General features: G+C 36.0%; 2 protein-coding genes across 3 annotated transcripts; one reads left to right on the forward strand and one right to left on the reverse strand.

The window, feature by feature from the left end:
- Nucleotides 1-374: 374 nt before the first annotated feature.
- On the reverse strand, nt 375-7,221 carry LOC120631103 (outer mitochondrial transmembrane helix translocase). Of its 2 annotated transcripts, none has more exons than XM_039900545.1 (7): nt 6,901-7,221; nt 5,677-5,773; nt 5,103-5,247; nt 3,590-3,757; nt 2,714-2,982; nt 1,899-2,027; nt 375-840 (listed from the first exon to the last, which is right to left on the reverse strand). In XM_039900545.1, exons 1-7 carry the CDS (start codon nt 7,071-7,073, stop codon nt 679-681), a joined length of 1,143 nt encoding a protein of 380 aa, XP_039756479.1. In that variant the 5' UTR covers nt 7,074-7,221; the 3' UTR covers nt 375-678. The 2 variants fall into 2 exon arrangements, with proteins under 2 accessions (XP_039756479.1, XP_039756478.1); XM_039900544.1 differs by having other exon boundaries at nt 5,677-5,785.
- Nucleotides 7,222-7,553: 332 nt separating this feature from the next.
- LOC120631061 (nucleolar MIF4G domain-containing protein 1 homolog) lies at nt 7,554-23,850 on the forward strand. Its single transcript, XM_039900474.1, has 12 exons — nt 7,554-7,852; nt 8,600-8,831; nt 9,222-9,964; nt 10,393-10,483; nt 11,397-11,609; nt 12,326-12,447; nt 13,438-13,634; nt 16,349-16,524; nt 18,399-18,580; nt 20,127-20,291; nt 22,000-22,131; nt 23,533-23,850. Exons 1-12 carry the CDS (start codon nt 7,652-7,654, stop codon nt 23,827-23,829), a joined length of 2,751 nt encoding a protein of 916 aa, XP_039756408.1. The 5' UTR covers nt 7,554-7,651; the 3' UTR covers nt 23,830-23,850.
- Nucleotides 23,851-24,867: the final 1,017 nt, after the last annotated feature.

Below are 24,867 nucleotides of genomic sequence, written 5' to 3' on the forward strand. Positions count from 1 at the left end.
AAGATGAGGAATGAATGAAATTATTTAATGTTAAATACACACTTGTAACACGTCAAACGCGACGCTTGATGAATAAAATAAAATCGCAGTATTTTCTATGACCGGAAACACACTGCAAACACCCAACGCAATATGGGTGTAGGGTTTCAGTTTAAAAACAAGTGTTTCTTATTCGAAATTCATTATTTTTGAAGTTATACTTATTTGAGAGTGTTAGGGAAAAATGGTGAGAGTAAATTTTTACGATGTGCGCCCACACCGTCACAAAAAACCATGAAGTTACCTATAGTCAACATTTTAGTTTTTCTAAAAAAGGTTTGACAGTTGACTTTAAATAATTCAAACAACACCTTTTTTCTATTGTTAGTGTCGTTTTTTCTACCAACGTAGGATAAGGCGTAAGATAAAATTTTCGAATAGATTTTTATCCTGTTGCGCCAAAGAAGTATAACTTCTAACGCGTGTGTAAGTACACACGATTTTTTTTTTAACTCATATACAGTCATCTCAGTAAGCTCTGGTCTGTTTTTGTGCACAGTAACTGACTTCCCAGCATCAACGGCAGACCAAAGCCTCACAACAATTTGGTTTAGTCCTGCTGCCAGTTTTATCCCATTAAAAAGACTACTCTTAAACTCAAGTCGACAGTTCGGATGTATATTCGACTACGAGGTTCGCCTAGTCGAGTTCTATCCGCATAGAGGGCGCGAGCGAGCCACACTGTATCTTGGACTCCTTTAGTTTGCTGAGCGCCAGTCGCAGGTCCTCCATTGTGATTGGTCGAACGGCGTCCACGTACTCCTCGTCGGAATCCGATGTGCTGGATTTGCATTCTTTCGTCTGGGGAACAAATTCACGTGTATGAAAAAGTAGAGTTACCGACAGAGCTGAACGAGTTGTTAAGTAGAGTAGTAGTCATCATCATCATCATCACGCGTCTCTTCCCTCAATGATAAGGGGTTAAGGCCGTAGTCCACCACGCTTGTCCAGCGCGGACTGGTGGACTTTGCACACCTTTGAGAACATTATGGAGAACTCTCAGGCATGCAGGTTTCCTCACTATGTTTTCCTTCACCGTTGAAGCAAGTGATATTTTAATTGCTTAAAACGCACATAACTTAGAAAAGTTACGAGGTGCATGCTGGGATTCGAACATGCCCTTCCGAAAGTGTAATCGAAGTCTCATACACTGGGCTATCACCGCTTCGAGTAGCAGTAGCAGTGAAATACTTGCGTCAATAATTTAGATGGATAAAGTATTTGTTGCACACAATAATTAAAAGATAACAAAAAAAAAAATACACAAATGTCTTATCGCTTAAAGCGATTTCCCCAAGAGAAAGCCTTAATGGAATAATCAAGTAAACCCTTTTTGGGTTTCTTGGGTGACAGAGCTCGTCCGGGGAAGTACTATCGCCATGCTTATATCTGCCGCTAAGCAGCATTGTTGCATTGCTGTGTACCGAGCTGAAGGGCGTGGGTGAAAGTCTAATTTCGAGTACATGAGACTCAACACCTAAGTTGCAGGACGTGTTCCTTGCATTAAGTGGCGTGCAATGGGTTTCCTGCCAGGGTTAAATACAGCGGAAAAATTGCATATAATGGCAGAAATCCTCATACGTGTTAAATATAAATTTTAGGGTAGGCAGTGCTTTTGTGCATGTATGAAGTGCCCTGCGAAGTGTTGCCCTGTTTATAGGCGATGGTTTTCCACTTACCATATGCATGGTCCGTCAATTATAACTAAAAAAAAACTTAACTCCAACTCATGAAGATGTTATTTACATAAACGCGAACTTAACATATACGCGAAAATAAACATCGAAATCTAAATCATAGACTGGTGAAACCGACTCATACGCCCCCAATTTATCCGGAAAATATTTCGGGAAACATACCTCAGCTTCTCTCGCCAGCTCATCCCTGGCCAGATCCCTGACGCGGTACACTGCGGCCTGGCGGCACAGCTCGTGAAGGTCCGACCCGGAGAAGCCCTCCGTTGCGGCCGCTAGGCGTTTGTACTCGATCTGTTAGAGAAATTGATATAATTCTTACTCGTATATACAAACAAAAAATACTTTTATAAAGGCGACTTCTTAAGGTCTAAAGTATGTATTTACACATGAGGCTTGAGGGACCTATGCCTCAGATTCATAGAAACATGGCGGCACGTTGCAGGATGTGTCACTTGCATGCCCAAGTGTAGCTCTGTTTATAGGCGATGGTTTTCCAGTTACCATTATATGAATAGAATTATTACTATATATTTTTTTTAAAGCCATATAGCACTCGTGTCAGTAAAATAGTACACGCGTCAGTAATATAGCACTCTCCCCAGTAACATAGTACTCTGGTCAGTAATATAGCACGCGCGTCAGTAATATAGTACTCACGTCCGTAATATAGTACTTGCTTCAGTAATATAGTACTCGCATCGGTAATATAGCAAGCGCGTCAGTAACATAGTACTCGCGTCCGTAATATAGCACTCGCGTCAGTAATATAGCACTCGCGTCAGTAATATAGCACTCGCGTCAGTAATATAGTACTCGCTTCTGTAATATAGTACTCGCGTCAGTAATATAGCACGCGCGTCAGTAATATAGTACTCACGTCAGTAATATAGCACTCGCGTCAGTTATATAGTACTCGCTTCTTTAATATAGTACTCGCTTCAGTAATATAGTACTCGCGTCTGTAACATAGCACTCACGTCAGGTGCCGTGGGTTCGGATTGCAGGATGAGTTGGAGTATCCTCTCCCGCTGCGCCTCGCTCGGCATGGGCACGTGGAAGGTTGCAGGCATGCGGCGCTGGATGGCTTTGTCCAGGTCCTGCGGCCGGTTGGTGGCGCCCATGATGATGACCGTGCACGTGGGGTCGGTGATGAGCCCGTCCCACAGCGACATGAACTGCGTCTTCATCATCGCCGTGGCCTCGTGGTCGTGTTGTGTGCGCGTGCGGAGGAATGACTCTATTTCGTCTGCGGACAAAGGAACGCGTCTTATAAGTTCAAATTTTTTGGTTCTCGACTTAATTGAATTTAGATTTTTTTTTTGTTAAATTTATATGCAATGTTTTATGTTAATGGGTAAAACATGAAATAAATTATTATTTTTATAATTATTAAATAAAAGCATCCTTTATTTGTACTTAATCAAAAATTTGCTTTGTATCAACTGGCTCTGACCGCTGATTCAACCGCGCTTTCTATTCGCGCTTACTATATAAAAAAAGTCTAAAAGAACTTTTTTAGTATTAGTCAAGCTTTTTGTGACACACTTCATCTTGGGAAGTACTACCAACGTGCTTATATCTGCCGCTAAGCAGCACTGTTGCAATGCTGAGTTCCGGTCTGTAGGGTGTGGTTGCCAGTGTAATTACTGGCACATGAGGCTGAGCACCTACACCTCAGATTAATCGACATAGGGCGGCACGTGCCACCGAACGAAGTGTGGATTGGTAGACTTCACACACATTTTACAAAAACAATTATCCTGACTATATTTCACTTCACCATGTTTTCACTCACTACGTATAAGCCATTGATTGTCTGAAACTGACAGTCAAAGTGATTTCTCTAAACTCACCTATAAACACAATACATGGCTGCAACTTGACAGCAAGACTGAACACAGCTGCCGCTAGCTTCTGTGTCTCTCCATACCACTTGTCAGTCAATAATGACACATCCAAATTAATGAAACTCATGTTAGCCTCTTTTGCAGTCGCCTTTGCTATGAGAGTTTTGCCGCAGCCTGCAAGAAAATAAATTGTATAAAAGCAAATTTTTTTTAGGGTTTATATCAACTATGAAGTGTTTTGTGAGCATTTGTTCTGGGCCTGATTCCCAGTAATAATAATTTGGGTTAAAAAAAATGTTATGCCACGTTAAACATAAATGGTAATTTCGGGTGGTATTGTTAATCAACTAGTACTTAATTATCATTATCAAACCGTTACCAGCCCGCTACAGTGCATTGGTCTCCTCTTAGACTGAGAAGGGTTTAGGCTGTAATCCACCACACTGGCCAAGTGCACTTTGGTGAACATTATGCTGTAGTACTCTCATACAGTACATCATTACTCACAATGTTTTCCTTCACTGTTACAGCAAGAAGTGGCGTGCTTAGAGGGTATGCACAGGGTATGCAGATGACATAAAATGAAGAAAATCTCCAGTAAAAGTTATAAAAGACTTGAGGATAGTCATTGTAAGAGTTATAAAAAGCCTACCCTTAAGTATTTATAACTCGTACTGGAGATTTTCTTTACTTTATATCATCTGCATACCCTGTGCATACCCTCTATGCACGCCACTGATAGCAAGTGTTATTTATAATTGCTTAAAACACATATCTTAGAAAAGTTATCTCAATACTGTGGTACTGTTTAAACTTAGTTATTTTTTTTTATTTTTTTTCCTTTACTCTTTTTTGTGTTAGTTTAGCTAGTTTTGTTCTATAGTTTATATTGTCAACATTTTTAATATTATTTTATATATAATTTAGGTATTTGTTTTTTTAATTTAATCTAAATTTATGTTTTTGTTTGCGGTGCTAGATTCGTCAAACTTATGTCACAGCCTGATGGATCTTACAGCTTATAAGTACTCTCATGTCTCTCTTAATCGTTTTTTCTCCTTCTAACTGACAATATAGTTTTTATTTGCAAGTTGTGGCAGTGTTTAAGTGGGTCTACAATATTACATTTACATGATGTATTGATGTATATGTTTTTTCATTTAAGTTTAGTTTTTAAGAGTTGTTGTTGTAACCTGTTGATTGTCCCTTAAATAAATAAATAAAAATAAAAATTAATAAAAAGTTTGAGATGGGATTCAATCTTGGCCCTCGAAATAAAGCCAAAATAGCTAACCACTAGGCTATCACTGCTAATACCTTTTTGTTTAACTATGTAGTGTTATGAAAATTATATAATATGTCATAGATTTCCGCAAACGCCTGCATCTATCCAATATCCAATAACTATGTAGTTCCGAATCATGAAGGAAAAGTAAATATTAATCAAGGTTAGTATTGTTGATAGAGAAGAGAGGTTAAAGCATATAACATTATCTATTTGATTAAAAAAATCATTTACCTGGTGGTCCATGCAGCAGAACTCCTTTAGGAGGCTGAGTTAGGCGACTGTCTGCAAACAACTCCCTCTTCTGTATGGGAAGGATGACTGTCTCACGCAGCTCCTTAATCAAATGGTCTAGACCTGCAATGTCTTTCCAGTTCACCTGCAAGTAAATAAATTAATATTTGAATAGAGGACTTCCTTTATACAGGAGCAGAGAAGGAAAAATATTCTAGTAATATTTTCTACTATTTGTTTAAATTAAATAGAACTAGATTTTGAAATCTTAATAGCCACAGCATAGCTGATGTTATCGGTAAGTTAAAATTTCATTAACAATATTGCCTGCTGGGTATGAATTTTCATAAAACCTATCTTAGTGGTTGTGTACATTTAATTAGGTATCTGCTGCTTCAAAATTCACTATCCTGTGGCTAAAGGTACAAAAGATCAGTTAGATAGACCTTTTATATCATAAAGTGTTTTTTTATTGTTTACATTAAATTTTAACTAACAGACATTCTCTATTGCAATAATATTAAAAGTTGTTTCAATTGAATTTCTCTTTGGCTTTGTGGCAGTATTAACTCACGTTAATCTCCTCGGGCACAACCAGCTGTGATGCGATGATCATCTCATGGTCTGTCAGTTTGTCCAGCACCACCGAATGCTTCCCGCCTAGGCCAGCTCTGGAAGACAACCTTAACATATGCAAGTACTATACAATCATACTTATAAAATAATTCACTTAACCCACAAATATTGCTAAAACTCTAATGCCTGTTTTCACTAACAACTAACAAAGCAATGCCTAAATAATTACCACATAAGCTAAGGAGATTCCTAGGCATACATCAACGGATCATCAATAGTTGACACCTAAGAGTTGGTGAAAAGTTTAAATTCTCTTGAACAGCTCCATAAGCTCAATCTGAATTATGAAAAAACAGGTGTTGAACCTCGCACTCTAACAAAAAGCAGTAATCGAGCATCCATACCTACAGGTTCAATAGTTCTGTTCCACCACAGTTATTGCATACTAGCAAATGTTTTCCGTGGGAATTTTTCTTTTTATCTTTTATGTTTTCTCACTTGTCTATCTGAGATCACAGGACTATGATCAGATGCAAGGAACTTAGTGGGGAAGATTGATAACATGTAAATGTTAATAAAGTAAACTAAATGTTTGACAATGTGTTATCATTTTTTGTTAGTGCTGTGTGGCATCACCATAACAAAACAGAGATGATACTGTAAAATCAGACTACTGCTGCGGGTCAACCAGGATGGGCTATGAGTATTTTATGATATACAATGGATATCTTTATAAAGTATGAATTTTAAGTCTGGCAGTGATTTATATATCATCAATGACCTATTAAAATGTCCGGGCACAGACCTGCTCATTTATTGGGAAAAAAATTTACAGCATAGACCCACCACCACGCTCCACATTCAGGTTGGTGGGCATGAGTTTAATGGATACACTTCTACACACACCTCAAGCTATATTTTTTAAACATTGGTATGCCGAACAACCCTATTGCTTTAAAGATTTTTTTTCTATATTCTTCCCCTTAGGGAAAAGGCAAAGGTATATCACCGTATATCCATTGCTTGGATTAGAGGCAACTGGGGAACTGGGGAGCCAAGGGAAAGCAATTGTAAAAAAGTAGCATAGTGGCGCAATGTTTTTATACAATAATATTATAAATAGCAGAAGGCCATCGATTTTAGCATGATTAATATAACTCCTATTGGATTTTTACAGCTGTTGCACATGCATCAAAGTCAAAAATCAATACATTATACATACTTGCGTAACTGTTCCCGCGCTCTCTCTTCCGCCTTTTTTCTACTCTTGGAAGTAGGATCTATTTGGTTCACAAGCCATTTTATAGAGAAATAAGTCACTGCAGACACAAATGCAACGCGGATTGCCATTTGGAACACATCGTTCCGCGTAAATGCCGATCCTTCCACCATCATGCCTTTTGTTTAAAATCGTGATCACCAACCAAATAACACGAAGCTTTTATTAGAATACGTTTGCTTTTCGGATAAATAACGAAAATGTTCTATATTTATCGATAAATTCCCCGTCAGATTTTTGAGAAATTTAGTGTCACAGTCAAAGACAAATTGGTATTTTTTCTTTAATGTGTTGCAAGATAGTTGCAAGTTGGCTAAAACTATAGATAAACTTATGCACTGCTCTCGATCAATCACTCTATTAATCATCAATTATTGAAATAACAAATAATTACGTGAAATTGTTGTACATTTTTTTTTAAATTTGTATGCAAACATCGCTAACACATCTGGTTATGAAATTATCAGGTTTTTATGGCTTCTTTATCGTGTGCAGTGTTCAAGTATTTTAAAATCATTGTCTATGGTGAACATTTTTGAAATACGGCAAGCCAAAAAGTTATTAATGTCATATAGTGAGCAAAGTAAAATACAAATGTCATTTTCATGTGTTTACTGTAACCTCAAAAATTTGTTATTATTATATTTTTAATTTTTTATTACAATCATTTGATGAGAATTTTCTATACTGTATAATGAAGAAAGTTAAATCAGCCAACAGGCCAAAATTTCCAAATACACGCAAAACTCTACGTAAGGAGAAAAGGAAGCAAAAAAAAGTTAATCGGCAAGATCATTATTTAAGAAAGAAAACTGAATCCATTCAACCTAAATACGTTGCAGGAAAGTTCGTTAAACGACCAACTGATAGCCCAGTCCACAATGATGAACCAAAGGTAATTATCAGAAATGTTTACGGGCTTTACTAGACAATAAAGTGTTGGTGTTAAAAAAAAATGTTAACTATTCAAAAAAAATTAAAGAATTGCAAGTATAACAATATCTCATAACCGTAAATTATACGTGTGCAAATGTTATGCGTTTTTTTTCCTAAATAAAAATGAGTGCAATCATTTTATTGCAAATATTTTGTGGCCTCCTCCATGAACGTCCAAAGAACCTCCTCACTCATTCCTCTTGGAGTCGAATTGGTTGTCAAAATCAGTAATTTTTTTTGATTGGTCACATTGTTATAGAAGAAAAATAACCAGACATTACCTTTTTTACACCATGCATAATCTCATCTAAAATGTTCCAGTCATTATTTAAGTATACTTGTCTGACTTCGAGCCCAATTGGTTAAAGTTATTTTTAATTATTTTGTAGAATGTTTAGAATGGGCAAAATAAAGATGAGCATCTGTGTATATTAAATGTCTTAAAAAAAATTGTTATAGTATATTAGTTTCTATTGTCATAACTTGCTTTTTATCTATTTTAACCCTTTTCAATGTTATTTACTACCAATAGATACATATGTTGGTAGTCTGCCACAGTGCTAGTGCCTGAAATAACTTTAAGTCTTACTTTACCCATGACAGTTATTTTAAAATGATTTGCTAAAATATCATATGATAATAAAACTACATTGATTTCTTTGAAGAACACTTTAATTTTATTTATTTCTAAAGACTTTATTTCCAGAATAAAAAACCCAAAGCAAATGTTGAAACCACTCAAGATATTCTATTAAGGCAGCTAAACAGAGAAAGAAATGAAGCCAATAAGCTCAAATCACAGATGAATGATCAAAGGAAGAAAATAATGATTGAAGCGAATGAGAATGAAGATAAGGTGATCAAAAAACTAGAAAAACAACTAAAGCTTAATAAATCTAAGAACAAGAATAATTATTTTGCTGACGATGGTCTTGATTGTATCCTTTTTTTAACTTTAGTCTTATGGTTCATGTGTTGTGTGGAATGTAGGAAACAGGCATTTTAGAGTATGATTTGATAGTTGAGAATCAATGTTAAACCAAATATTAAATTACTAACTGGCAAAAAAGTAATTTCCCAATATTTGTCATGATTTTCTTATTTCTTTGTAAAACAAGTAAGGTTCTATGGCATGTGTCTATGGTGATAAGTGCTATTATTTTTTCTTGTGATAGAAAAGCTTCCCATTACCTAAGGAACTCCCACTCTTAGCTATCTAAAATATGCAAAAAAATAAATTATTGTTTAGTTTATATTTAAAATTTTTTGATACACTTTTATTGTTTCAAATTTATGCTATCTTTAATTTTTCTTAACATTACTCTAAGATTTACTCGAAATCTGTGATAGGGCAACATCAGAGCAGATTGTAGCTGCAGAAAAACATTTAGCTGATGTAGAGCATGACTCAGACTTTGAAGAAGATTTGGCTGTAGTTACTGGTAAAGAATTGCCCACAAAGAATAAAAAAGACAAAAAACTAAAACATAAAGATATATCTGAAAACGATTCTGAAGATAGCATTGATTCAGATGGTGATGAAATAGATTTTGATGAAGACGATAATGCTTATTCAGATAGTGGTGAAAGTCACCCAGATAATGATGAAAGTGAAATAAGTGATGATGATGATAATGAAAGTGAAAATAGTGAACTAGATGACAACAAAGTAGAGAATAAAACGAATAAAAAATCAATAACTAATAATAAAAAAATTAAAGATGTTATAAATAATTTTAACCAGAGTGAGTTAAGTGACAATAGTATTGATAAAAGTGAAAACAGTAAATTGGATTTTAATGAAGAAGTTCATACCAAAAAACCTAATAATAAGCAATCCAGTAAAGAAAAAACATCTAAAGCACAGTCAAAGTTTGTTAAAGAAAGAATTATTTCCGAAGATGACATTAGTAAAGTATTCAGCGATGACGAAGTTTCCAATTTGTCGGGAGATGAAGATTTTTCTGAAGATGGCAACAATGAAAGTTCTGAATTGATAGAGAAGGAAAAACCAGATGTTTGGGAAGATATTTATGGACGGAAAAGGGACAAAGAAGGGAATATAATAAAGGTGACCATATGTTAACATATTATTATATTACCTAAACTGACAGGACTCAAAACAAAGTTGCCTGTGTCTTTTGAATGGCAATTTTTTTTATAGTTATAATTGATAGGTCAAGCAGGTGGTCCACTTGACAGTACATAAGTGAAAAACCATTGCCTACGAACAGAGCAACACTTTGGAACACATCCTGTCTCATGCCAACCTGTGTCCATCCACCTGAGATGTAAGAGTAAAATTGCACCCTTCAGACCGGAACACTGCATTGCAAATATTGCTTGTCAACAGAAATCTGCATCACAAACAGCTCTATTACTACTTAATAAACATTAAATAAAACAACTTTTAGTCTGTGAATTGATTTTCGTGTACAGTTGAACTTTATTTGAAATTATATTGCAATTACTAATCAATGATAATTGTTAACATTGTAGGAAGAAAAAGGAATATACATTCCGCCACATTTAAGGGATAAGGATTCTGCGTCAGACAAGGAACTGGCACAGATCAAACGTCAAATTAAGAGTAAGTGTGGAATCCAAAACTTATTATACAGTTAACGATTTTTTTTAATATTGAAATATTATAAATGTTATTAATAAATCCTCCGCCTCTCTATTACCCCAATTGCTGCCCCCTAACAGGGCTTTCATTACAATTGCCTTTCATTATCGAGAGACGGCCGATTGGCGCAGTGGGCAGCGACCCTGCTATCTGAGTCCAAGGCCGTGGGTTCGATTCCCACAACTGGAAAATGTTTGTGTGATGAACATGAATGTTTTTCAGTGTCTGGGTGTTTATATGTATATTATAAGTATTTATGTATGTTATTCATAAAAAAATATTCATCAGTCACCTTAGTAACCATAACACAAGCTACGCTTACTTTGGGGCTAGATGGCGATGTGTGTATAGCGTTATATATTTATTTATTATTTATTTATTATGATGATATTATTATTAACTAGATGTGCTCTGCGACTTCGCCCGCGTAAATAACAGGGTCCATAGACTGACAAACGAAACACGATTATTCTTAAGAATTCATTGCATGGGACTATGGCCGGGTACAATTTGTGACGTTTAAAATTTTCCCATATGAACTGTCTTTATTCTTTAGTAAAAAAATGATATTTTGTCATAACAACACACAGTACAATATTATCTATTTATATATACCAGTGGTCGCCTACTGGTTGATATTCAATCAAAATCAATTTTAATAATAAGTTTAAACATTATTAAGGTTCCATTGTCAAAGACTTCATTGATTTTTTTAGCATACATCACACCTGTTTTTTTAAAATAAATTTAAAAAGAGTATTTCAGGGTATACATGTTAAATACATGGTAATGTGTGTGTAACGATAAAAAAGAGTATTTATGTGTGTATGTGTGCTAAGAAAGAAAAACTAATTCTTTGCACTTTATCTCTTAGGTGTCCTCAACAAGCTAGCCGGTACAAACCTCCACTGGGCTTGCACATCAATAGAGAGCCTGTACTCCAGCAGCAGTAGGAACTCTGTGAACACCGCTCTCACACAGCTGTGGCTGGACGCTACAGTGGGCCCGTCCCTTACCCCAGACAGAATGCTCGCGGAACATGCCGCGCTCATAGCGGTGTTACACGCCAACGTCGGCTCGGAAATAGGTATGAACATTTTGCTCCATAGGACATGTGGAGAATCTACACCCCAACTTTCAAGGTGATTTAGATGAAAACCAAAATTAAGGTAAAATACATTTTTTTTCTCACTAGGTGCTAAGTAATGATGCATAAGATGGTAGCGGGCTGACCTGTTAAGGGTACGGCAGATTTATTAAACCTATAACTCTAATCGGTTTCTACGCGACATCGTACCGGAACGCTTAATCTCTTACGACAAGGCTATTCCGGCAGGGTGGTAAACAGCCACCGGTAGAAAATTCAGGAATAATAAATTCCCAAGTTGCCCCTTCTGCGGAGCGAAACCGGGACCTCCGTTTATAAGACCACTGCGACACGGAGGTCGTCCTCGGCCGTTTTCCATGTACAATTGTTTTTTTTATTTTTTATTTTAGGTAGTCCTAAGCAATTTGTAACATTAACCATCACCAACCCTCAACCATCATATCGTTTATTTCTAATGGTAGTTAATGTGTAACAGTATTATTTCTTTCCCTGGAAAACAAAACAAAGACAAAAGACAAAAAAAAATCACTAAACCATTGTGAGAGTTGAGAGAAAACACCTTTATTCCTAGTAAAATTGCTGTGAAATGCAACACACTGACAGACTGTTGGTATGACATTATAAAGATTTTGTTTTTGGATTTGGCTTCAGTGTTCTTAAGAAATTTCTTAAGCCTGGTTCATCCATGTTTACAGGTGCCCATTTCCTAGAAGTGCTATCAAGGAAGTTTGACGCCATGATGGAAACTCCGCAACCGGTAGTGAATAAAACTTTAGACAACCTTGTGGCGTGTCTGGCGCTTTTGTATAGTTTTAAGGTGAGAAATTGAATTATTTGACAGTCGCATTACCAGAAATAGCCCTAAATGCGTTTTAAATTGCTACGCTACTTTGTATTTTTTTAGTGTTAAGCCAGTCTACTATTAATTTGGTCAAGGAATTGTTGGTTTATTTTTCAAATATCACTTTTTTTACCCTTTGTTTGCGATCGTTTTAGAAAATAAAAGGCGAAGATTCTGATAATGCGCTTTTCTTGCTGTATTAGTTATAATTTTTTTTCTAGGCATATATGACAAGATGGTGCTATTTATTGCTAAGCTACGTTCACGCTTGTCGCGTTTTATACCCTATGCACCCTATTGAACACCCTTAATTATTAATGTTATCGTAGTTTCTTCAGCAAATAAGATAAAGTCATGTACATACAAAAGCACGCATTGATGTATATTAGAAAAAGTGGAGGTCCTAGTTGATTACCTTGCGGAACTCCTTATACATTTGTGTCTACAGCGAAATTTTGAAAAGGTGACCTATGCAATTTGTTTTTGTTACCAACACTAATTGTTGGCAGTCTTTTACATAACCTTGTACCTAATCTAATGGTTTGTCTTGTTTCTTCACTGTTATGTCAGACTAAGTTAAAAACCTTACTCAAATCCAAAATCACTGTACAACTGTAAACCACGTTATAAGGCAGTCTTCGGTCTAAATTTAACATCTTATTTGACCGGGTACTGGATAATTGCTCCTATTTTAATGTTATAAGGATCTTATACGGATAATTAAAGTCATTACTGTTTATTGATCACAGCAATCGATCCCTTATTATTCTAACAAGTAGGTAGTAAAGGTTTTTGACAGAGCTCGGCCGCCATGATTATTTTTACCGCAAAGCAGTATTTTTGTAATGTGTGACAGTCTGAAGGTGTTGTACTTGAGGCTTAATATCTGCGCTTCAAGGTTATGGGCCCTATTTTTACTTAAGTTTATTGATATTTTACTAATAGATTTCTGTATTCACATTCTAGATATACCACGCATCATTGCTCTACGACATCCTAACACGTTTAGTTGATGAGTTGAGCGAGAAGAACATAGACTGTGTGCTGACGGCCTTGAGAAATGTGGGAGGAGTCTTAAGGAAGGAGGAGCCAGCGGCGCTCAAGACGTTTATCCACGACACCCAAACTAAGATCACTAAGTTGAATCAGAATGCCGAAACCGGGTCAGTATATTTTTTATCATTATCAACCCACTGCAGAGTTTGGGTCTTCTTTCAGAATCAGAAGGGATTGTGCCGTATAGCCAGCACGATGGTCAAGTGCGGTTTTCTAGACTTCACACGCCGTTGAGGACATTAAAAACACCCTTGAAAAAAAAATTGCTTATTTGGGTAAATAAAATTACCGTAAACGCTAATGGCTGGAGCCTTCTTTTAAGGGTAGTATTACTACCCCTTTGTCAGAAGACACCGCTCTTCCATAACAAGAAATAAACATAAAAACGCTGGCTAGGTATACAAACAAAAATATTTGTGTTTATATTAGAAATAATAGACATGTGTAACATGTTTATTATTAGAAGAAGATAAGTTAACTAAAAAAAAAAAATTAAAGAAAAATGATATTACAATATATGAAATGTCTCTCAATAAGTTTAAAGTTTATATAAAATGTAAGCTTATAGGAAAATCCTATTATAATATTAAGGATTACATGTATGATAAAAAAGCTTGGGTATGAGTTGCTCTAACTTCATAGCTCAACATTAACTAGACTGTGAGATGGTGATAAAAAAAACCTGACTATAGTCGTAAAAATGTAATAGGCCCGTTTTGACATTTGTCATCGCGACGTAACTAGTTATGGAACCATAAGACTCGGGACTCGATACAAACGATAAATCAATTCAAGTTTGTATCAGTACTTGATTGATATTATTATGTATTGTAAAGTGTTCGTTCGTTCAAAGTATTCCTTTAACTTCACAACCAATGCGCGTGACTGGCTGTTGATTATACGCCCACTTTTCAACATGTTGAAACAGAGTTAGTACTATATAACAACAAACACAAAAATCGAGTCAAATCACTATGTTTAAATTAATAGAAGAGCCATAGTTAACGTAATAGTAAACAATATATATCAAACTTAAACGAGCGCACAGTCAACTTTACAAGATGAGGAACGAAAAACTGCGCAGTGCGCGCGGGGACGCTTCAGTCATGTGCCGCTTGGTCAGATACATCAACTCAGACTCATTATTTAGAACCCATTTTGAGAACCAAGCTCATTCTTTGCAGTAAAGATAACTACACAATATTTAATTTCGATATTCAGTAAAAAAATGGTTACAGCTCTAGTATAAAAAAAAAAAAAAGACTGAGAACGTAACTGTTTTCGGAACGTTTCGCAACAATTATAAATTACATGCTACTATAAAGTAAGCGCAAAAAGAATACTCGCAATATATTCTTTCATATTATTTAACGTCCCAAAAAAATTTGCGTATTTTTTTAAACACTGTATGTAATTTATTGTTATTTTATTGTTTCTTACAGTTTCGTTCCAAGTTACATTCTATGGTCTTGCACAAATGTCAAAACGGGCCTATTACATTTTTACGACTATAAGTATGTTGTGGGTTCGTCTTAGACCAGGGCGCGTTTGGAACCCTCCTAGCTTTAGTTTTAAGTTAACAAATGCAGTTATCACCTTCATTAACATTAGTGTTAACATGTTAAATGCATGAACGCTTCATAAGTGCCTGTCATAAGGTCTACATGAATAAAACATTTTTGAATTTTAATTTTGAATTTGAATTTTTAAGTCAAAGTCAAAAATATCTTTATTCAAGTATATAGGCCCATAGGTCGCACTTTTGATGCGTATATTACATGAAAATTACACGGTAGTGGGATGATGGCTATAACCATATTGGTAAACTTAAAACTTAAGCTACAAGCCGCGAGGGACCGCTAGTAGTACATGTTTCCATTGTTCTGCACGGCTAGCATGGGCAGGAGACAATTATCTCCCCGGCGAAACGATAAAAATGTACCTTCTCCCACAGCTTTATTATCTCTGAGAGCACTGGCGCGGATGAAATAATATCCAATTTTTTTTATTTTTTTTTATTTGGGAAACAAACAGCTATAAATAAATTGTTACAATGGATAAACTTAATGATAGATCTTACACAAGCCTTTTCACTATTAATTAAAATTATCATAATGATACGGGAGTTTTGTTTAATTATATATATACCTAAGTAACTTATATTAAGTAATACTAGTTACAATAAGTAAATAACGCAAAAAAGATTGCTCATTTTTAAAAAGTTAATCTAAGAAAGAAAAAAAAACACACATTCAAGTGCATTTTTTGATAGCAGATACAAACTTTCCATATTATAATATGTGTATGTGTATTAATCTCTCTCTCTCTCTTTTCGTGCCTCTCCACTACTGGAGGTTGGCCGTCAGCTAAGCGAACTTCTCGTGGTCTTGCGCCAAGCGAAATAATGTTTCTACGCTTACAATATTGTTCCATTCACGGATGTTGCGCAACCATGACTTCTTCCTCCTTCCAACACGTCGTTTGCCCTCTACTTTGCCAATCATTATGAGCTGGAGCAGTAGGTATCGCTCATGCCTCAGAACATGGCCCAGATATTTGACTTTTTAATGATAAGCAGTAACTCTCTGCTTCTGGCGACGCGTTGGAGTACTCTCACGTTAAAAAATTTCTGTGTCCAGCTAATGTGGAGCATTCTACGGTAGCACCACATCTCAAAGGCTTCGAGCAAAGAGAGAGAGAGTGATTTAGCAAAGAGAGAGAGAGAGAGAGATTTAGCAAAGAGAGAGAGATATAGAGAAAGAGAGTGATATCATTTTTATCTCCCGCCCGTGCCAACCCTGCTCAAGTTCTCCTTATTCAGGTCTCGGATAAAATTCCTGCTGGAAGTGCTACTGGCGGTGAAGAACAATAACCTGAACAAGATCCCCAACTACGACCCCTCGTACGTGGAACACCTAAAGAAGTTGAGTCGAGGCGTCGTGCGGCGCGGGAACTATGTCACCACCCTCAACATAAGGCTGGAAGACTTGTTGAAAGGTCCGTTATAAACAGATTCAAATTCAAAATTCATTGTGAAAACTGAGATTAATTTGTTATACTCCGCTAACAGCAGGAGAATCTGTATGGTGTTATTTATAATTTAATATTTCAAGTAGGCCTACTTTATATGCACTTTTGAAACGTCAAGTATGTATGTTTGTGTGACTCTACCACCGGTTCGGAAAGCAGATTCTACCGAGAAGAGCCGGCAAGAAACTCAGTAGTTGCTCTTTTCCGTTTCCTTCAATCCGTATACTCCACACCAAACAGATCCTCGGCAATGCACCCTCTACGCACGTTTCGCTCGGAAACCGGAGCATCCTCAGGAGATGTTGACTTTACAATTATTCATTGTAAAGTTAAGCTTAATTTAGCAATAAGATTAATTTTCATAATATATTATGGATTTCCGCAAAGTAACGCCTGCTTCTATCCAATATCAAAAATTCATTTATTTCAAGTAGGCCTAATATAAGCACTTTTGAAACGTCAAGTATGTCTGTTTGTAGTGACTCTACCACCGGTTCAGAAGATAGATTCTACCGAGAAGAAGCCGGCAAGAAACTCAGCAGTTGCTCTTTTCCAAGATCGTTTAACAATTTAACAATATTTGTTTAAATAAATATATAAATGAATAAATATACTACGTCAATACACACACCGCCATCTAGCCCCAAAGTAAGCGTAGCTTGTGCTATGGGTACTTAAGATAGCTGATGAATATTTTTATGAATTTAATACAAATAAATACTTATCATAAACACCCAGACACTGAAAGACATTCATGTTCATCACGCAAACATTTTTCCAGCTGTGGGAATCGAACCCACGGCCGCAGAAAATCGCAGAAAGCAGGGTCGCTGCCCACTGCGCCAACCGGCTGTCTGAAATCCTAGGGCAACGAGTCCCGAAGCGATGTTAGCCCAGTGGTCAGGTCTTCAGCTTCACTTTCGAGGGGCCGAGTTCGAATCCCAGCACGTCTGTGCTGTAAATTTTGAATTAATTAATGAGTACGCTTTTATTGTACACCGCGGAGAATATTAAATTACTAAGAATATAACGTCACTCTGAAATATAAAAAATAAAAATAATAAGTATCAAAATTTACATTAATTTTTTTTTTTATATTAAATGTATAATAAATAAATAATAAATAAAGTTATCTAAGGAAAGGAAGAGCAATAAGAAATAAAGGAATTGTTGGAAGAATAGTTCAAATTATTTCAATTATTTGTCTTTCAAGTAAAAGTCGTTTTAAGTAGAAGTTTTTTTAATTTTATAATAACTTCACTTTCTTTTTCAAATTTTGTGTAAAGGCAAGGGCAATTTGGGAATTTATAATTTCTTAATTTTCTCTGGTCAGGTCTGGTGTGAGGCTAAGGCCGTGGCCTGCTTCCCTTCCCTACCGACAAAGACGTGCTACTAAGCGATGTAGCGTTCTGGTGCGATGTCGCATATAAACCGATCATGGGTATGTCTACCATACGCCCTGATAGGTTAGCCCGCTATCATCTTAGACTGCATCATCACTTACAACCAGGTGATATTGCAGTCAAGGGCTAACTTGTAGCGGATTAAAAAAAATACATTTATGAATGAATGAATATACTTTTATTGCACACAACAAAAAGTACATAGAACAAAAATAAAAGTATAACAACACAACATATAAAATTTGGCGGCCTTATCGCCACATAGCGAAACTTATTTAGGGAAAGTTTAGTACAATTATATACATTACTTTGTCCCACACATTTTCGATCGATTTGACAATCATACACCCCCAATTCTGACCGATATCGGTAATGGGTTGATATGATGAATACAACAGCTAGTATTTTATATAGAAAGTATTTTTTCTTCAATTCCAGCTCACGAAAGGGGCAAGTGGTGGGTGGTGGGGTCCGCGTGGGAGGGCAATCGCGTCCAAGAGGACAAGCCGACGGTCAAGCTGCCACCGACCATTGACCAGAAGCTGTTGGAGTTGGCGCGCCGACAGCGCATGAACACCGACGTGCGGAGAAGCATATTCTGCGTCATCATGGCCGCTGAGGTTGGTGTGAAACGTCTCAGGCGGATTCGTACAGGTTTCCAATAAAGGCCACAGGTCTCTATCCAGAATGAGACGGGAGCTTACGTGGTAGTCCACCGCGCTGGCCGCCGACGGTGGCGGTACTACCGAAGCCGAGAAAGCCGGGCTTGCGTTACAATAAATACCACTTAAATTTTGCTCGACTACTTATTACGAAATTCAATTCATAAAATAATTCACTCTTGATAGCAATGAGGAAGCAAACACTATGTTTTGACTTATGCTCAACGGTCAAAGAGTATAGTAATACACCACATACTCTGACGGGTAGACTCTGTGGCATTGATTTCATATGTTACTATCTTCTCTGTGTATGACATTAAGCGCCGCACTGAAATAACCCGAACGTGTAAAAAGTTCTCACACTCATCTGCTTATACGGGGCTTACTTATTACTGCTAACACTTATGAAAATGTTAATGTATTTACCGTGGACAATCTAAATTAGTTAATAATTTAGTATGGACGTAAATTGCAAGATTGCGAGTTGAAGTTCGTGCAGATGACTAGCGAGCGAATATAAACAACTTCACACTTGTTATGTTTGCGTTATAACTGAAATTTATTATTATTGTTTGTTTGTGTTCGAGAAAGTGCATTTCAAATTCAAATTCAAATCGTTTATTTGCAGATTGGTTTTACATTGTTGGTACACAAAATATAAGGACGAACAATCCGCCTTAGATGGCATGCAAAAAATATATATGTTCGTACACTAATTCCTACTTACTATAATAATATTATCCTACGAGTAAGTCAATCGTCATTATTAAAATAAGAATAAAATTTAAGACTGATTTCAAAATTACAAATATCTAATCAATTATTATTTATGTCAAATTATAATCACTGTAAATGTCAAACTATAATATTGTGTCTGTTAAATATTCTTCACTGGTATTTTTTTATGAATTCAAGTAAATTTGCTATCACCGCTTCTGCCTTCTATCGATACCGCCTATAGATGTTTCACACCATTTCATTTCATTGACGGCCGCGTGGCGCAATGGGCAGCGACCCTGCTTTCTGAGTCCATAGTCGTGTGTTCGATTCCCACAACTGGAAAATGTTTGTGTGATTTACATGAATGTTTTTCAGTGTATGTGTGTTTATCTTTATATTATAAGTATTTATGTGTATTATATTCATAAAAAAATATTCATCAGCTATCTCAGTACATCAACACAAGCTACGCTTACTTTGGGGCTAGATGGCGATGTGTGTATTCAGTGGCGTGCATAGAGGGTATGCACAGGGTATGCAGATGATATAAAATGAAGAAAGTCTCCAGTACGCGTTATAAAAACTTAAGGGTAGGCTTCTTATAACTCTTACAATGCCTATCCATAAGTTTTTTATAACTCGTACTGGAGACTTTCTTCATTTTATATCATCTACATACCCTGTGCATACCCTCTATGCACGCCACTGTGTGTATTGTCGTAGTATATTTTATTTTACATGAAAACAACGTCAATCTAAAATCGCATTTCTGCATGATTCGCAGGACTACATGGACGCGTTCGAGAAACTTCAACACCTGGGGCTCAAGGGCCAGCAGGAAAGGGAAGTTGTGCACGTGTTGTTGGCGTGCTGCCTGCAGGAGGCCGCGTACAACCCGTACTACGCGGTGCTCGCGCAGAAACTCTGCGACTACGACCGGAAGTACCAGGTCAATAACCTTTGAACTGAGCTTATTCATTTACTAGCGTACCCAGCCCGCTTCGCCGGGCTAGGTTTTGCTTTATTTTATTTAAACAATAAACTTAAATCGTTAAATTTTTAATTTAAGTCTCATAATATATTAAATCATTTATTTCTCTCCGTATTCATTATCTTGGTTTCTCTTCTCGAGCGGATGAAGATCATTATCTACACCCATGTACACCCAACAATAGAATATCATCATAGTAAATAAAAGCTGTATTTGACAGTTCAAAAATAGGAGTGCTCCGATCGTCACCAAACTTTTCAGGATTACTCGCCAGGTCAATCCGGAGATTCCCTGAAAGTTTCATTGAAATCGGTCCACCCGTTTCGGAGCCTATACGGAACATAGAGCCCACACACTTTCTCTTATATATATAGATTTATTTATTTTATTATAAAAGAAAACTTACAGCTAATAAAAGAAAATAAAAAATGAAAGTAAATAATAATCAAGTATAGCCAGATACAGTTTTTACAGATAGAATTTACAGAGTAATTAAGAAAGGAAAATGCTCACACTGGGAGTATAGTACAAAGTTAAAAGATTTATGAGTTGTGTCCAACACTGAGAAGTTATAGCTACTTAAAATATTGTGAAAGTACTTAAAATGACTGATAAGTCCTGAACAGCAGATTCCAGAATCCGTTATATAATTGTTTTAAATTAATAATTATTATAATATAAAATCTCAAGAAAAAACATTTCAAAAAATTAAATCACAATTTGGTTCACAAAGTTATAAATAAAATATGTTAGCCTATAGCAAAATGTTTAGTCAAGTTTGTTACTCTTCCTTAAAATTATATATTTTTTTAAGATTAACATAAAAATTCACTTAAATCATAATAACAGGATAATTTCATGATCAATTTATTTTTAATACATTAAATTCATTTGTCTTAATAAGTTCCATTGGTTATCTATTGTATAGCTTAGGTAACATTTCCGTATACAAATTGGTATTTAAAAGACTTTATTGTATGCATACAAATTGATAGCATTTCGGACCCAAAATGAGATGGTGGTAACAAAAAGAACACTGCTATTGAAATAAACTTGTAGAAGGCACTTTTTATGCATTCTTGGAACATACACATTTTTATGGTTTCGTATCCAAAGTGAGATGTTGATAACAAAAAGAAGACTGCCATTTACATAAACTTGGAGAAGGCATTTTTAGGGTTTCGTACCCAAATTGAGATGGTGATAACAAAAAGAACACCCGTGTAAGTTAGTCGTGAGCTTGCTTATAGAGCAGAGCGCGTTTAAAAGAATTTCTCCAAATCAAATCCAATCAAATATTTTATTTCAAAGTAGGTATCTAACTGTACACTTTCTGAATGTCATACAAATCTGTCATTAATTCAATAATAATTTTGATTATTACATGAATTGGTTCAACCATTTGTAAATTAAGTTTAAAAAACAATTTTACGATGTTACAAAAACAATACACGACTAAAGTTTATAATTATTAAAATAAATTACAGAGTAAATTATACAAAAATAATAATAATAATAATCTTATGAGTGTAGCTCGTTGCCATACCTAACTCTGACAGCTTGAGTTGAGTGCCGGGAATCAAACTCCGTCGCAGCGGATTCCTAACCACTAGGCTATCTATTTCTATTTTTGGAGAAAGATTACATTTTTTAAATTTTGTTTCAGTTGTCAATACAATATACCATCTGGGACAAAATAAAGGAGTTAGATTCACTCTCCAAGCACGGCGTGGCCAACTTGGCGCAGTTCCTGATCCACCTCATCATGGGGAAAGCGTTAGCGCTCTCAGTTCTGAAGGTAAATTTTTTTTGAGCCCTTTTTTTTTTTGCTAAATCTTAATTATTTTCAAGTGGGCTTTATCACTTCGTGATTATGTCGCTCCCGTAATTAATTTTAAACCTATAATCTATGATATTATTCTAATTTAATCACAATAATATACACTAAACACTATAGTCGTAAAAATGTAATAGGCCCGTTTTGACATTTGTCATCGCGACGTAACTAGTTATGGAACCATAAGACTCGGGACTCGATACTCACGATAAATCAATTCAAGTTTGTATCAGTACTTGATTGATATTATTATGTATTGTAAAGTGTTCGTTCGTTCAAAGTATTCCTTTAACTTCACAACCAATGCGCGTGACTGGCTGTTGATTATACGCCCACTTTTCAACATGTTGAAACAGAGTTAGTACTATATAACAACAAACACAAAAATCGAGTCAAATCACTATGTTTAAATTAATAGAAGAGCCATAGTTAACGTAATAGTAAACAATATATATCAAACTTAAACGAGCGCACAGTCAACTTTACAAGATGAGGAACGAAAAACTGCGCAGTGCGCGCGGGGACGCTTCAGTCATGTGCCGCTTGGTCAGATACATCAACTCAGACTCATTATTTAGAACCCATTTTGAGAACCAAGCTCATTCTTTGCAGTAAAGATAACTACACAATATATTTTAATTTCGATATTCAGTAAAAAAATGGTTACAGCTCTAGTATAAAAAAAAAAGACTGAGAACGTAACTGTTTTCGGAACGTTTCGCAACAATTATAAATTACATGCTACTATAAAGTAAGCGCAAAAAGAATACTCGCAATATATTCTTTCATATTATTTAACGTCCCAAAAAAATTTGCGTATTTTTTAAAACACTGTATGTAATTTATTTTTATTTTATTGTTTCTTACAGTTTCGTTCCAAGTTACATTCTATGGTCTTGCACAAATGTCAAAACGACTATAGTGTGCCGCCTGCTTTGATAAGAGGAAGGCCAAGATGCTATTGCACAAACCTACCTGCAAAGATTGAGTAAAAATTTGTTATCGTTCCACGGCGTTCCGTTCACACTCCGTCAAAACATGTTGGATGTCGTCAATAACTCCACAATCAGGACAGTTCGGGGAGTCAGATATAACCATTAAATGTGTAAACTTCTTCGACGGAATGTGAACAGACCGCAGCCGTAATAGTGCGACCAAATTCTTGCCATTTTCTCAAACCATGGATGTCGAAGAGGCTCACTCTGTAAGGTTTTGTACCAAATACCCATCGTTAGTGACCGTTCATTGAAATACTCGTGCCGCATTTGTTTGCACATTACCTTCACTTTGCCGAGTAAGTCAGTTGGCATCAAGAGCCTTAGAGTTATCTAACAAAATTACAATAACTTTTGTCTCTTTCAGATAATCCAATTCTCCGATCTGAACAAAACGATTGTGAGATTCATGCGTCAAATCCTACTCGCTATAATCATGAACGCGGACCTCACAGCGTCGCTGGAAGTATTCCATAGAATATCCAAACCTCCCAAACTGCATATGTTCAGAGAAAGTCTGCGATTGTTCATACAACACTTCCTGATCAAGAATGCGGGGAGGAAAACTACCGTTCTGAACGACGAAGAGATGGCAACACTGAAGGAAAGGGCGATAGAAGTAGATAGGATATTAACTTTGTACGAAAATAAGTTGCAACTCTGATTATATGTTTATTTTTCGTTATTTAGTTCTTCATTATTTATTTATTCCTAAAGGTTGTCTGCGTTCTCCGTTCACATTTATTTACATATCCCACGGGAATCGTTTGTTTTCCTGGGATGAAAAGAAAAGGCATAGACGGCCGATTGGCGCAGTGGGCAGCGACACTGCTTTTGAGTCTAAGGCCGTGGGTTCGATTCCCACAACTGGACAATGTTTGTGTGAAGAACATGAATGTTGTTCAGTGTCTGGGTGTAATATGTTATATTATAAGTATTTATGTATATTATTCATAAAAATATTCAACAGTTATCTTAGTTCCCATAACACAAGCTACGCTTACTTTGGGACTAGATGGCGGTGGTGTGTAGAATGCTTGAGAACGAAATGCTTCTACTTGTATACGGCTCAGGTACCGTTTAAAATGTTGACAACAAAACGAACCAATAATAATATTTTACGATATTAGTTTCCGGTAAGTTATTTCACAAAATATAAAGTTATTTTTCTATTTGGAAAACATTATATATTTAGATAAATATTATTACGAATTATATGAAGCAAAATAGAACTATTAAAGCAATTCAATATTAATGAATCTTATAGTGACGTCACAATATGTTTATGGCGTAGCGTAGGTATCAGCCAGGTGATCAACCGCTAACAGTGTATTATGAAAATGAAGCTTAATTTGCTATAATCCGCGAACAGTTATAATTCTGTTGGTATAATTCTCTTCGCGGATTATAGAAAATTAAGCTTCATTTTCATAATATACTAGAGGGCCCCAGCCCCATCTGTCGGGCTGATTTGAGAATCTAAACCAGCCAGGGTGCCACCCAAACGCATACCAAAAATATCATTCAAATCAGTCCAGCCGTTTAGGAGAAGTTCAGTGACATACACACGCACACAAGAAATATATATATAAAGATTATGGATTTCCTCAAAGTAACGCCTGCTTCTATCCAATACGCTAACAGTCGTCTACTTTTTATCTCAGTTAAACAAACACCCGTTTTTATGTGTCATCATCATCAT

This window comes from Pararge aegeria, chromosome 17, assembly GCF_905163445.1.
Source record: "Pararge aegeria chromosome 17, ilParAegt1.1, whole genome shotgun sequence".
NCBI lineage: Eukaryota > Metazoa > Arthropoda > Insecta > Lepidoptera > Nymphalidae > Pararge > Pararge aegeria.